At 43.4% G+C, this 14,439-nt stretch overlaps 1 protein-coding gene across 2 annotated transcripts in view; it reads left to right on the forward strand.

Annotated features, from left to right (window-relative positions):
- The first annotated feature begins 3,224 nt into the window (after positions 1–3,224).
- LOC112923456 (cytokine SCM-1 beta-like) overlaps positions 3,225–14,439 on the forward strand; it is a 166,063-nt gene continuing 154,848 nt past the window's right edge. Inside the window, exon 1 of one of the 2 annotated variants that reach the window (XM_026003283.2) lies at positions 3,225–3,357. In XM_026003283.2, coding sequence (XP_025859068.2) covers positions 3,340–3,357 — 18 coding nt within the window. In that variant the 5' untranslated portion in view covers positions 3,225–3,339. Of the gene's footprint in view, positions 3,358–4,838; positions 4,930–14,439 lie in introns of those variants that run through there. The other variant, XM_072732948.1, reaches the window with a different exon arrangement.

Consider the following 14,439-nt stretch of genomic DNA (forward strand, 5'->3'; position numbering starts at 1 on the left):
TGTTTATTTCTTATTCACTTTTACTTCTTAGAGGTAACCCTTCAAGAGGGTGTTGGCAGAGTATTGTGCCTTCCCCAAGATGTCTGCATTCGTTTTTTTTTTTTTTAAGTAGACTCTACCCCCAATGTCAGGTTTAAAGTCACAACCCTGAAATCAAGAGTTGCATGCTCTACCGACTGAGCTAGCCAGGTACCCCAAGATGCCCACATCCTAATGCTGGGAATCCATGAACATGTTAGGTTCAATGGCAAAGGAGAATGAAGGTTGCTATGGAGCTAAGGTCACTAATCGATTGCTATTAAAATAGATTGTCCTGGGTTCTCTGGGTGGTCCCAAAGGAGTCACAGGGCCCTTAACAGTGGAAAAGGGTAGCAGAAGAGGAGAGTAAAGTGATGCTTAGTGAGAGGGACTTGATCTGCTGTTGCTGGTGCCAAAGATGGGGAAAGGGCCACACACCAAGGACTATGAGCAGCTTCTGGGATCTGGAAAAAGCAAGGGCACAGATTGTCCTAGGGCCTCCAGAGAGAATGTGACCTTGATGGCACCTAGATTTGAGCCTAGTGAGACCCATGTCAGAATTCTAACCTACAGAATTGTAAGATACTAAATTTTTGTTGTTTAAAGCATTCCCTTGGTGATAATTAGTTGCAATGGGAGACAAATGCAAGGAGTCCCAGCTAAAGGGTTGAATGTTTCCCAGAGCATCCTCTTGGTGGGTCCTGACTCCATGTTTTGTCTCCATAGTGCTGTGAGACTGCTGCAAGCTTTGCCTTCTATGTCTTATTATTATTCTGTCTCTTGCTTAGTGGCTTCTGCTTGCTGCTTGCAAGTCAGCAACTGTCTGGAGAGCCAGAGGGGTCCAGAGATCAGAATCACTTCTCCACACTTCTTTTTTCCCAAGGATCTGATGCCTCAGACTTGGGCTTCTTTGGTAGCCCTGAACTCAGATCTGTGTCTCTCAGACCACTGATAATGATCACTGGTACTGATCTCAGCATTTGGGCTCATGCTGCTTGCAGATCAGCAGATCTCCCTGGCAGTAAACAAAGGGTAACTGTTGTGTTGATGTTATTATTAACTGAGTTTAAGGAACCTGGTCCCAGCTTAGCCTTGGGCATGTCATTGCCCTTCTCTGGCTCTTGTTTCTTTCCTGTGTCTAATGAGGTTTTCAGCTGAGATGGTCTCCAGATTCTCTTCCACGTCTTGCATCTCCAATTCTAGAGTCTCTGTGTAGGAGAGCACTGTGCTGGTAGGTTTGGCAGGGGTCACACAGGTGGAATCCTTGCCCAGAAGGTACTTCCGGTGTCCTTATCATATTGGTGAAATAAGGTCTGTTTGTGTAGAAGAAGATTAGAGAACTGAATAGTATATTATCAAATGACAAAACAGCTCAGAGAGGCAGAGAGCAAAGACTTCAATTTGGATCTAATGAAATGGCACAGCCCAGTGTTATGAGCACTTATCTCTAGAAAAATAACCACCTTAAGCCTTAATACTTTCTTGTCAGCACAGTTTGGTTAATTAATCCCTGATTAATCAGAATAGTTAATTGAATTTGTAAGAACTCAGGAACTGACATCATGATGGATTTTGGATCCTGGTGGAGCTGCAAGCTATTTAACCTTGGTTATTTGTATGAACTGTGATTTAGACCTGACAATTGAGGTTTTTTTGTTTTTGTTTTTGTTTTTGTTTTTTTTGTTTTTGTAAGGAAGGTGGCAGTTAAATGGATGACCATTGTGTTCAGATTAAACAGAATGGAATTTGGTGGTATTTTGCAGGCTCTGCAATTCAATTTGTTTTCTGGGAAGGGAGTCAAGAAAAAAGCAATAAAAGCCCAGGGTTATAGAAGCATTAGACCAAAGCTGGGACTCCCCCAGGGGGGTCTAACTTTTATTCATCTTTGCCTCCTTAGTCCCTAGCATGGTGCCTTGCCCACATTGTCCATGATTAACTGCTAACTCACAACACACTAGCCAATGACTGACTACAAACCAGTTAACCCAATGAATAAATAAATGATTCCTTCATCCAGCATGCAGTAAATATTCAATAAACCACCCTGTCTAGGCCTTATGGAAGGTAAGGGGACTGGAATGAAAAGCTCTCCCTGCACTGGGAGCGCTTCCAGCCCACTGGGAGAAATTACATACAATTTGATGTAGTAGCAGCTTATTGGAAAGAATGGGAAAGGCTGGAAGATTCCAGAGGAAGTAACAGAGTGAAGGGTCAGAGGGAATTTGGGAGGATTTCACAGGACAAGTGACATTTGAGCTGGGTCTTCAAGCATGAATAGATGTTTGCTAGGCAGAAGATTGGGGAAACCACATTCCACAAAGGATGGTACATGTGATGGATGGAGAGCTCCTTTTGGATGACATGTAGCTTCATGTAGGAGGGAACAGGTGATGGGACTAGATGGGTGGCTTGGAGTAAGGTTGGGAAAGGACTAGAATGCCAGTTAAGGGAATCTTGACTTTATTTGGACCTAATGGGGAGTCTTTGAAGGATTTCAATATGTGAATGACATGGTGAGATTCACATTTTAGGAACAAATTCTTGTAAGTAGTTGGTGGATAGGTGGGAGGAGAGATGGACTCGTGGCAGAGATGTTCATTGCTTGTTGGGGGATAGCAATTGGCACAGTGAGAGGCAAGAAGGAAGGAGGCTACAGGGTGAGGATAAGAGGGCAAAAGTTCTAGTCAAGTGTTACCTTCTCTGAGCATCCTTAATTTTCCTTATCTGTAAAATAGGAAAAAATAATTTCTATCTCATGGGCTATTTTGAGGTTTTGATGAGAAGCCTTGCAAAAATTTTAGCATACATTGTCTGGCACATAATAAGCACTTGGTAAAAATTGGCTGCTTTTTATTTACATGGGGAAAGATGACAAGAACCCTGGCTAAGGAGGTGGCTGTAGGGATGGAGAGGAGGGAGGAAAATCAGAGAAAGCTGGGATGTAGACTAGATTGCTGAGTCATGTTGCCTTGCCTTGGAGCTGAGAGCCGGCAGTTTTATGCTGACTCTTACTGCAGCAGTCTGCTCTGCTGGCCTCATTATAAATCTCGGATGAGGCCCCAGGGTGCTTGACCTTGGGCTGTCCTGGCTCAGGCACAGCTGGCAAAGCTAAGTTAGTTGCCAGGAAGAGAGGCATTTCTCTGTTTGAAGGCAAATGCACGTAAACATCTGCTTTGTTGTTCCTGCCCCTGCAGGAACCCAGGCACGTTTTGCCTCTGCACTGTGGAGCATGACAACCAGCTCTGTGTGCCAGAGCAGGAGAGCCACGTGGGCCCTTGGCGCAGAGCAACAGATGCAGTCAGCATTGCGGTGGAAGCTGGGATGTGGAGAGCAGCTTTGGTGAGCCCCACGCGGGTGCTACTCAAAGGGAGATATTGAGGGTGCATGAAGGACCCCTGCCCAATCTTTCTCTTGGTTTGAAACCCCACCATTAGGAAGAGAATTGTTTGGATTTAAAGGCTCTTTGTCTCCTGTTGAATGCAAACACCTCAGGAAAAAGTAGATCAGTAAGGGAAGGGATAGCAACTGTAATAAAGATAAGTAATAATGATGGCAACAACCAATATTTATGGAGAACTTTTAGGTCCCTTTTAGGTGTTGCCTTGTTTAATTGTTCTGACAGTCCTATTAGGTGAATATTTTTATCTCAGAGAAGTTAAAAAACTTCCTTAAAAACACAGCCTACATCTTTGAGAGTACTATGACAGAGTGAGTGAGAACGGGTGTGAGAGGGATAGTGAGGGGGGTGCCAGGTGTGGGACTGTGTAGGTGTCCCTGCGGGAGAGAGCTAAGGAGAAATGAAAAGGTAGAGGAGAAGCTAAATTTTGGCTAGGACTGTTTACCTCATAATCTCTGAATTCATAGGTTTGCTTTTTGTCCCTGGTTCTGTCCGCTTTCATCTTCATTTGGAGGCTCAGAGATAATCACAGAATTCCTAAGACAGGTTGGGTTAGAGTTAAGGAGTCCAGATAGAACTGCTTACAAAATTCAGGTTTATCCAAGTTTATCCAGCTGTGGTCAGACAGGACCACATAGACCCCTCATGACTAGGACTGGGGACAAACAGTCTTTGCATCCCCCATGCGAGGCACAGAGGATGACAAACAGTAGGCACTCAGTAGATGCTCTCCGAAGGAATGCTACCTAAGGTGTCCCCACTGGAACTCGGGCTTGCTCCCTTTAGAGCACTGCCGCCCCCTCTGGCTGCTCTCCCTGGTTCCAGGGATAAAGGAATTACAGACCTCTCCACTTATGAATTCAGGAGGGACCAGAGGAAGACCAAATACAATTGAGCTTCATTGTTTATTAATGATTACTTACCCAACTCAATCGGGACCATTTAAATTTTTAACCCTAAATTTTAAGTTTCCAATCAGGAAGTAGACATGGAGGATGTAGATGGAGAAGGAGCCTAGGCTGCTCTTCAGGGTCCTGGTAACACATGTCCTAGACACAGGGTTGGAATGGCTTGATGGTCTCTGGGGGAGTATTCTCCAGTGAGTAGTCAGCGTCAAATAGAAGATAACACTGGCAGCCCCAAAGTGGAATAGGAGAAAGCACTGGAAGTGAGCAGGTTCTGGTTTTGCCACTAGCTGTATGATCTTAGACATCATGTTCCTTCTTTGGGTGCCCATTTGCTCACGGGACATTGGACTAGGTAAGTGGTTTTCAAGCTGTATTGAGAAGTATGAAGAGTTCTGAGGGCCTCTGGGGTCTGTTTAAAATATTGTGTTGTATCTAAGGTATCAACTGACAGAAGAGCACTAGTGCCTAACACTTCAAGGATCCCATTCAATATGAGTCTATATACTTATAAAAGCTCTTTGAAAAAGAACCTATCCCTGATTGGATACCAAAAGTTTGAGCTACAGATTGCTAGACAGAGAATACCATTGGAAGGACACCACAAAGGTGAGATATCTCCAGACTATTCCTACTATCACTTTTTAAGATGTACTGCCTTGGATTAAGACTTGTGGCTTAGGTAGCTCTCAGTAAAATGCAAATATTTATGTGGCTATTCTCTCAGAATTATTAGTATCATTGATGACCTCTATAGCTCAAATTCACAGACATTTTAAAAAATATTTTATTTATTTATTATGACAGAGAGAGAGAGAGAGAGAGAGAGAGAGGCAGAGACACAGGCACAGGGAGAAGCAGGCTCCATGCAGGGAGCCCGACGTGGGACTCGATCCCGGGACACTAGGATCACACCCTGGGCTGAAGGCGCCGCTAAACCACTGAGCCACCCAGGCTGCCCTCACAGACATTTTTAATTTAAAACCTTCACTCATCCATACCATCACTTCTACCATTACCTTTCCCTTTGTAAAATTGCCATATGAAAGCCTGGATGCTGACATTTAAAATACACTTGTCCATTTTTCCCTCTCTCTATCAATTCAGGGCAAATTTTGGAAGGGGTTTTGTTTTCAGGTATCAGAGAAGGAGAAGAGGTGTTTTGTGTGAGACAGCCTAGCCTCCTTTGCAATATTAGTCAGGTTGACTTGGAGGTAAGGTCAAGCTTAAGTAAACTAGAACATTTCCAGTTTTTACTTCAGCAAGCCCAGCTAGTTAGGTATGCTTTGAAGACTTCAAAAACTGGAGAATGTTTGGTATGTGGCATGGTGTAAGAAAGAAGTTGGTTCTACTAAGGAAATTATCTGATGTGGGATGATTGCCTGCTTGCGTTACAATTTCCAGGGGCCTGAATTCATACAACTTTCATGTTTCAGATGAAGCCTGGAGGAGCCCCTGTGGGCAGAGAAATGCTTGGCTGAGCTTCCACATTTGACACTAGACTGCTGGCTTTGCTGGAATTAGGCTTCTAAGGAGTATGAAAATAAGTTTAAATTTGGGTGTATTATGAACAACACATGGCTCCAGTTTAAAGTTTGAGGCCTCTTATTTGGTCCCATGCTCTTGCAAAGATGCTTTGAATGAAGACAAATATTTGGGGGTAAACTATAGATAAATTTGGAGGACATGCTGGAATTTTTGTAGGTTTTCATCATCAGGTTTCTTAAAAGATAGTATTTTGAAGTAAAGTATATTCGCGTTCTTAAGGACTGGGAGAAAATTGACAAAGTACAGTGATTTTGTCACAATCTATAAATCATGGATGATTTTTTTTGTATTTTTATTTTCTAAGCTTTATATCATATGGGTATATTGTCTCATAACAAAAAAAATATTGAAACCTGTTTACTGGAACATAATCAGCGTGAAAATGCCAGTGATTACATTTGCAGTCTTTACTCCAGCTCTTGTACCTGTTACAGTCTGGCTTCTGTTCTTTCTACTGCACTGAAATGGAGTCACTCATATATTGCAAAGCAAAGAGCACGTCTTAGTCTCTGCAGTCTTTGACCGTGTGGGCCGTTTTCTTCCTGAAATTCTCTTTTTCTTTGACTTCTAAGGTAATAGCTGTTTCCTGGACCTCCTAGCCTTATATTTTTTCATATAAGCCTCTTCACCCCCCCATCTAAACTTCAGTGTTTCCCCTCCTTGCTCCATACCCACATAGTGAGCAACCTCACTGAAAGCCAGCTTCAGCTTCCACTGATCAGTGCCGATTCTCTCCAGCCAGATTTCTCTCTGATGTGCTAGTCCCACCGAGCTCTCTGTGGGGCAGCTCCACTAGCTGTATGCAAGCACTGGAATATTGTTATTTTAAATCCCTGGCCAGACATGCACCTTCCCTGGTGTTTCTTATTCCCTAATGTGGCAGGTCCCTTCATTGTCCTCTTCCAGGCTGGCTCCTTCACTAAGTTATACTTCTTCCTTTTCCCAGAGAGCCAGTCACAACCTCCTGTGGTTTCCATCTCTCAAAACTCTCCTGGACCCACCACTACATCTCCATCTTCACTGATGGTCTTGGATTAGTTTTCTACTACTTCTTGCTGGGTTATTATAAACATTCTTCCTGCCCCTCCAGTGCATCTTCATACTGCTGGTTAAATCATCTTTCTCAAAGTCAGTTTACAAATCGATTATGTCACTCTGTGTATAAATCCTCTAGTGGATTTTTTGGGATATGCTCCTTGGTAAAGCCTTTCAAGATCTGGCTTTTGCTTATTTGTGCAGCCTCATATCTCTTCACTTGGCCACATACATCTTTTGCTCCAATAATACTACCTAGCCAAGGATGCAGCTCCCAGTGATGACTTCTTCTACTATTACTACTTCTTCTTCTTCTTGCCTTTTTTTATCCTAACTTGCTGTCTGTTCTGTCTTTGAGCTTTCTCAGATCTTCTCGAGGTCACCGTGTTTAAAATCCTACAATTTAAAAATAGCAAATTTATGCCATTTATATTTAATGAAACTTTCATGTCTTTCAGGAAAATGCCCATATAAATTAATCACATGAATGAATGAGCACACACACAAAAGAATGCATGGGAAAATATGTTCCATGTTATAAAAACATGATCTTTACTCAACTTTCTGACCACAACTATGGAGTAAGGCAAAGCGTATAGCTCCAAAGAAAGTAAAGGATTTTACTCATAAATTTTAATATTGAGGGGATCCCTGGGTGGCTCAGCAGTTCAGCGCCTGCTTTTGGCCCAGGGCATGATCCTGGAGTCCTGGGATCGAGTCCCCTGTTGGGCTCCTGGCATGGAGGCTGCTTCTCCCTCTGCCTGTGTCTCTGCCTCTTTCTCTCTCTCTCTCTCTGTCTATCATGAATGAATGGATAAAATCTTTAAAAAGTTTTTTTAATATTGAAAGAACAAGTAATCTGAGAATATTTTGCTCTTTATAAAACCACCAGTAACCATCCTCATATTTTTAATGGACTGGATAATGATGCATCTGATTAGTCAGCACAAGGGTGTAACAGAAGCAATGTCCAAATTGTGGGTCAGATATGAATAATTAAGACATCAGCAGGACTGGAATTATTTTTTAATTAATCAAAATTTTTTTTCTTAAGCTCAAACATTGAAGGCAAGCAAATTGTTTAAATATTCCAAAATGGCTTTATTTATTATTATTAGAATTAATGTAATGGCCTATTTCTGGAAAAATAAGAAATAGTTATTATCCCGCCCTCACAGTTGAGGGAATAGGTAGATTTGAAAAGTTTAAAAGGTCTCTGACTTGGTTTGTATATAATTTTGACAATTAAATAGTACTTTTAAGGGGTTAAACTGTGAGAATTAATTTTAGCCGAAACAAAATTAAGATGAACACTCCATTGTCATTGTTGATCTCATAAGTGGGGAAAAGAGACTTATTAAAGATTCAACATAGTTTCCTCCTCCTGGTCATTTAGTGGTAATGCTCACTGAGATTCATTGAAGAAAGTTGTCCCATGCTGAAATAAAAGTGTTGAGGGAATGTGTAGATGTTTTCGGTGCTATACCCAGATACTGTTCTAGGTCTATTGCTAGGATTACTTTTATTATTGTGTGTTGTTAGGCAAACTCTTCACTTCTTTGAGTCTAAGTTTCTTCATCTGTAAAAGGAAAAGATCACTAGCAATCCTACTATCATCACAAATCCCCTGGAGGTGGGGATGAGTTTACATATGGAAAACATCTGGTACAGTACCTAGCATGTGGAGGTCCTCACTCAGTCTAGTCCTCCCTAACCCTGACATACAGATTTGTGCACAAAGACATGGGCTCAGACACAGAAGGAACAATATGGCTTTCATACGGACAGGAAATTGTCCATGTAGACAAATCATAGAGAAAGGAAGCCATAATGAAGGAAAAGAACTGCTCTGGCAGGCAGGTGGGATAGTTCATAGAAACCACTTAAAGCTAGACTCATCATTTTTGGTGATCATTAGTATGTTTCATTTTATATGCTCATTGGTTGCTATCCAGTAAGGACATTTTATAAGAGTTTGGATTAAAATCTATAATTGTGTTTCTTCTAATTACTCATTCCAACATAGCCTGGCATTGTTTGCAGGGAGAGCTGATAAGAATGCTTTGTGACCTTGTTTCTCAGGATGATGCCCAAAGGGCTATAATTTAAAGCATTTTTACTGCATGGTGGATGATGCAAGGTTATTTCCTTTTTGAAGAGGAAAGGGGGTAGGTGGGGAGCAGACTGAGGCTGAAGGTATCAAGGCAAGGAAAGAGTGAAGATAAAATTAGTACAAATATCTGGCACCATTTTCTAAATTAGGCTATAACATTTAGACTCTTTCTCAGATATTCAGATTTCCTCTGAAATCTTAGGTTGCTTTTCTGTGATTGGAAGGTTCTTGAGGTTCCTCAAGGCAGGCTCTGCATAGAATTAGCTGAAAGGTGGATCAATATTTGACAGCTTGAGGCTTCTGAGGGGCAGCTTTGAGCATGGGGACTCAATAAAATTAGGGTGCAAGCAGGGTCTGGGGCTGATAACACTGAGCACACCCTTGGATGCTGTTTGCCAGGGCTCAGTTGGGCTGGAGAGATAGTGGCAACGGAGTACTAATGTGCAAATCCCAGCTCTGATTAGGTAAATAGTGTCGTTCAAGTCACTTTACATTTCTGTTTCTTATTTTCTACATCTGCAATGATGATGAGCCCTTGCTTAGCAGACAGCATTGTTTTGAAGCTCAAATGATAGAATTTATGCCAAGATACTTGGAAAATGCGGGAGCACAGTACAAGATGCAAAACACTTCAGGCTAAAATTGACACTCTGGGCTTCTTGAAGGAGAAAGGGGGGTTGGAAATCTCATGGAAAGAAGGAGAGGGACAGGTGCAGGGTGTGGCAGGCAGAGAGGCGACACTAGGTATGGCCAAGAACTCAGATGTGGGGTTGTATCCTGATGCTACCTCTCATGCGTGCATGACATGACATGCTATGTATGTATGTATTTTTATTTAACCTCTCTTAGTCTCAGTTACCTGTAAAATGGGAATTATAAAATATTTATTACCTGGGTTGTTATGAAGATGAAACAAACAAAAAATAATTGCAATGTGCATGCCATGTTGTCATTCCTTAGAGAACACTGGCAACAGATGAAGAGCCTGGCAGCTCTTCCAGCTTTGTGCTATGGAATGATTGCATATATGTGAGACTTGTGTCCTTTTTTCTACAAGATGTTTCCTGAGTTCCTCACACCCTAAACAGTGTCAGGAGACTGGGGAAAACACAGACACTGATGGTTTCTTGATTTGTCATATTGTAGATGTTGTCTCACAGACAGTACAGAAGCCCCATGGGTGTTAGCCCTTTCAGAAGGGGTTTTGACTATATTGATTGATTATTTTTTTAGGGTGGCTTTATCTGTAGGGTGGTCCAAAAACATTGCTATTCATTTATTCATCCATTTGTTCAGTCAACAAACTTTTACTGAGCACCTACTATGTGCAGGTTGGTGAGCTAGGCCAGCAGATAAGGATATACTGGTGAGTAGGACAAATAAAGTTCCTACCCTAAAGTAACATATGCTCTAGTGGGTAAGACAAATTATGTATGTATTTATTTTTTGATTTATTTTTTAAAAGATTTTATTTATTTGAGAAAGAAGGAGAGCACGAGCAGTGGGGGAGGGGTGGAGGGAGACGCAGACTCCCTGCTGAGCAGGGGGCTGAGTTGGGGCTCAATCCAAGGACATTGGGATTATGACCTGAGCCAAAGGCAGACGCTTAACTGACTGAGGCACCCAGGTGCCTCAGCAATTATGTATTTAGTGTATTGTATGTAGTGACAAGTGGTAGGAGGAAAAAGAAAGTATTAGAAGGTGACAACAATGTCTTTGGAGGACTCAGGGTAGAGACAGTGGCCACTGTGTCCCCTGCTCTGACCCCTGGAGTTGCCCCAACTTCCCTCTGTGGCTGTATTTCATCATCCAGAGAACTGTTTGGAGATGTAAGATGAGAGAATGGCTACTTATCCACTCTGTCTTTAAGGGGAGACAGTGAGGTCAGACGGTTATGATCCCAGGATAACCAGAATAAGGCAGAGGTGACAATTTCCTCCTGCCCATATCCTGACCTCTGTGCTGGCGCATTGCTGTCTGGGCGTGCAGCCTGCATGTGTGTGTGTGTGTGTGTGTGTGTGTGTGTGTGTGTGTGAATGGGGCCAGGGATGGGATACAGAGATGATGGTTAGGCATGCACGTAAGGATATGGTCTGGCTCAGAGCACTTGAAATGCAGACCCCGTTTGGCAGGACTTTCTGTGACTCAGGTATATTATCTTTACAGCTCACAGTTTCATGGGACGTTTGTGCAGATGAAATTGATCAGCAGCAGGAGAAAGAGAGCTGTTGCCTAGGCAACCAGCAGATGACTCATCCTGCTGTTGAAGCAGCAAAAGCCATGAGACTGCAGTAATTTTCCAGATGCTTAACCTGTCCTCCTCCTTCTCTGGCTTTCTTTGTTTTCCTCTCTTCATCCTTCATTTCCTTTTATACACCCACGTCTCCGAGTCCTCCCCAAACTTGACGTTGCACAGGCTATGTGTAGGGGGTGGAGATGGATGTCCTGAGCTTCCTGGAGCAGCAATGCAGACCTCATCCCATCCCCTGCTGCTGCTCCTTATCTCTCGTAACCAGGAAATGGCCAGACTGCAGCCATCAATGCTGCAGAGCCTCCGAGATGCTGTTGTCTTGATCAGAAAAATCTCAAGTGAGTCCAGCACTCTTTCGGTTACTCTAAACCAAACAGAGCACATCCATTTATCTCAAAAACCTGCAGAGTGGTTCCTTTGAGGAGAAACAGTTATCCTCTGGGCCTCCCAAGCAAAGTTGTGAAAATGATGTTTACAGGTGACAAGGGTTACTACTGGCAGCTCTCTGTATGCTGGGTTTTCCCATCCTCTTATCTTGCTTTATCCACTCCCAGTCTGGTGTTTGATGTTCCAGGCCCTTCCTAATTACCCATCACAGTCCTCTCTAAAATATAAAGTATAAAAGCTTAAGCCATTCCCCTTCCAAAAACATTTTCATTTTAATAAGGTTTTCAGAAGCAAAATATTTTAAGACTCTGGAAAAACATCATTAGCCTTTCGGATATAGACGTAGGCAGTGGGGATTGGGTAGTGAGCTGTGTCTATAAAAGGGTCCTTCTCTGCATATGATATGGACAGCCCCCATGGGGGGCTGCTGCTGAAGCTGACATAAAACATTTTTATGTTGGATACAAGTTGGTGCCTCACTTCTGTTTGCCACCGCATCCATATATAAGTACTCTATCTACATGTGCACATGCACACACACACACACACACACACACACACACACACAGACAACCCCACCTCGAGCAGCAACAGCTGATGGGGAGGCAATAATAAATACTGAGCGGTGAAGGTTGTCTGCTCACTTTCACTTACTGGATGTGTGTCAAACACCCACCATGTACAAAACATGGTAATGGGCAGTGGGTTCGGAGTGTCCACATTCTCTCAAGACAGCTTACAATGAGAAGGGAATAAAGTCAAGGAGACACATGCTTAGAGTTTACCCTCTGGGTTCCTTTACTGCTCTGTGACTTTTTAACTAATGCAATTGGCTCAGGTGTATGAGATCTTTCTCCTTGACTCTCTCCGTGGCTTCCTCTATGCCACAATGCTGTCACACCACCTGGGGGTGACCAGCTTACAAAGCCACCAGGGGCATAGACAGATACTTATTCTTCTCATCCTGCATTGAAGAAAGCTGTTCTCTGGTCTCAGGCACATGTCGGGCCCATCTGCCTCTGACACCCTTGAGGTCTGAGGAAATTGCACTAGCTCTGGGAACACATAAATACAGCAAAGCATGAGACTTCTGAGATGGATGAGACCTGAGAGGTGTGCACTCAACCATCCATCCATGCAGGCTCTCCTGCTACTAAAGTGTCCCCAATGGCAATCATCTCCCTGGGCTTGAATGTGTGGGGATGGAGGCCGCTTTTCTCACAAAGCAGCCCATTACATTTTTGAACAGATTGTTCATTTGTTTATTCATTTATTGAGCAGTTCTTTTATTCAATAAAGATTAATTGAATGCCTATTGTATGTTAAATATTGGAGATGCAATGGTGAGCAAAGCAGTCCTGCCAGTCACACAGTAGAGTCTGTGTGGTTCTACTCAGAGTCCTTGTAGTCTCTGAGTTGGCGAAATTAATGGTACAAGCTAACAGCGCTGTGATTGCCAACAGGGAAGATGGTGATAGGGAGAAGTTCAGAGAGCTCTGGGGCCATAAGCAGGGTGGCTCTGGGCCCGTGCAGTTGGGGGTACAGGGCCAGGGAGTGAGGGATTTGGGATAGCTTTCTCAGGAAAGTGAGGCAGGGCCCAAGAGTCCAGTTAGCTGGGTAGGGTGTGGTGGTGGCCAGGGAGAAGAGGAGAGGGGCTGTGTAGGACAGCATCTGGAGGTGGGAGGGACCACAGTTGGTTTGAGAAAAGGAAAGGTGGCCAGTGTGACTTGAGAATGGAGTGAGGGAGAGAGAGGTGCGAGAAGTGGCTGGTGGGGCTGACAGCAGGTGGGGTGCCGGGCTTCCCAGGACACCGTAGCCAGAGGTGCTAGTCAACTTGCAAGTTGGGTGAGGAGCAGTGATGGTTCCCTCCCTCCTACTCCCCTTTCTCCTTCTTCCCTTCTGTTTCTCTTCCTTCCCTCCCCGCATCCCGCCCTCCTTCTCTTTTTCCTATTTTTTTTTATGGGGGGGGATTGTTATCTAATTTGGTCTTTCTCAGAAACTCCATCTGCTGAGGAGCAAGACTTTCAGTTTCAAAACTTGGTGTGAAATAAAAATATAGTCTTTTTTGAGTAAACATGCTTAGATTTTGCTACCCTTACCTGTAACTTTTCAGGCTGGCTCCTAAGAGTATTGGGGTGGACTTTGGCCTAGTTGGTACTTGTAGCAGAAGTGACAAAAGGGACCTTGGAGCCCTAAAGTGACCTGGACTGTCCTCTGCTCCTTTTGGTCTCTGCAGCAGTGCTCTTGTGTCCCTGGCCACTGTGTGCTTTGCTGATGTTGGTGACTGTGATCGGCTGCCTGTGCATCAAGTAGCTGGGCCTCTCTCCTTCCCTCACCATCCTCTCTCTCTCTCTTTCTCTCCATGTCTCCCTCTAATGGATTAGAGCCCAGCAATTTTCCCCCGGATGATTCAGCCTGACCCCAGCTCTTGCTGTGTTTCTGTTTTGTTCACCAAATGGCCTTTGCAAGGGGAAACTTCTCTGTGCTGTGTAGAACTCTGTTGTGTGGACAACCAGTCTTGATTCTGAAGTAAGCCAAAAGAGAGGATAAAGGAATTCAGAAAATTCTCCCTTGCATGTCTATTGGTTGCTGTAAAACCCCATTTTGAAATAACAAATGTGGCTATCAATTCCTGTCCCTCTTTTGGCATTCTTCCTTTTCAGTCCTAATCTCTCCCCAGTAGATAGATGCTTTGCCATCTAGGGATATTTTGACTTATTTGGGAAGACAAAAGATAAAAGTGTGTGGGGGTGTGTGTATGTTTAAAAATAAGATTCCTGTTACT

Source organism: Vulpes vulpes, chromosome 13 (assembly GCF_048418805.1).
Source record: "Vulpes vulpes isolate BD-2025 chromosome 13, VulVul3, whole genome shotgun sequence".
Lineage (NCBI taxonomy): Eukaryota > Metazoa > Chordata > Mammalia > Carnivora > Canidae > Vulpes > Vulpes vulpes.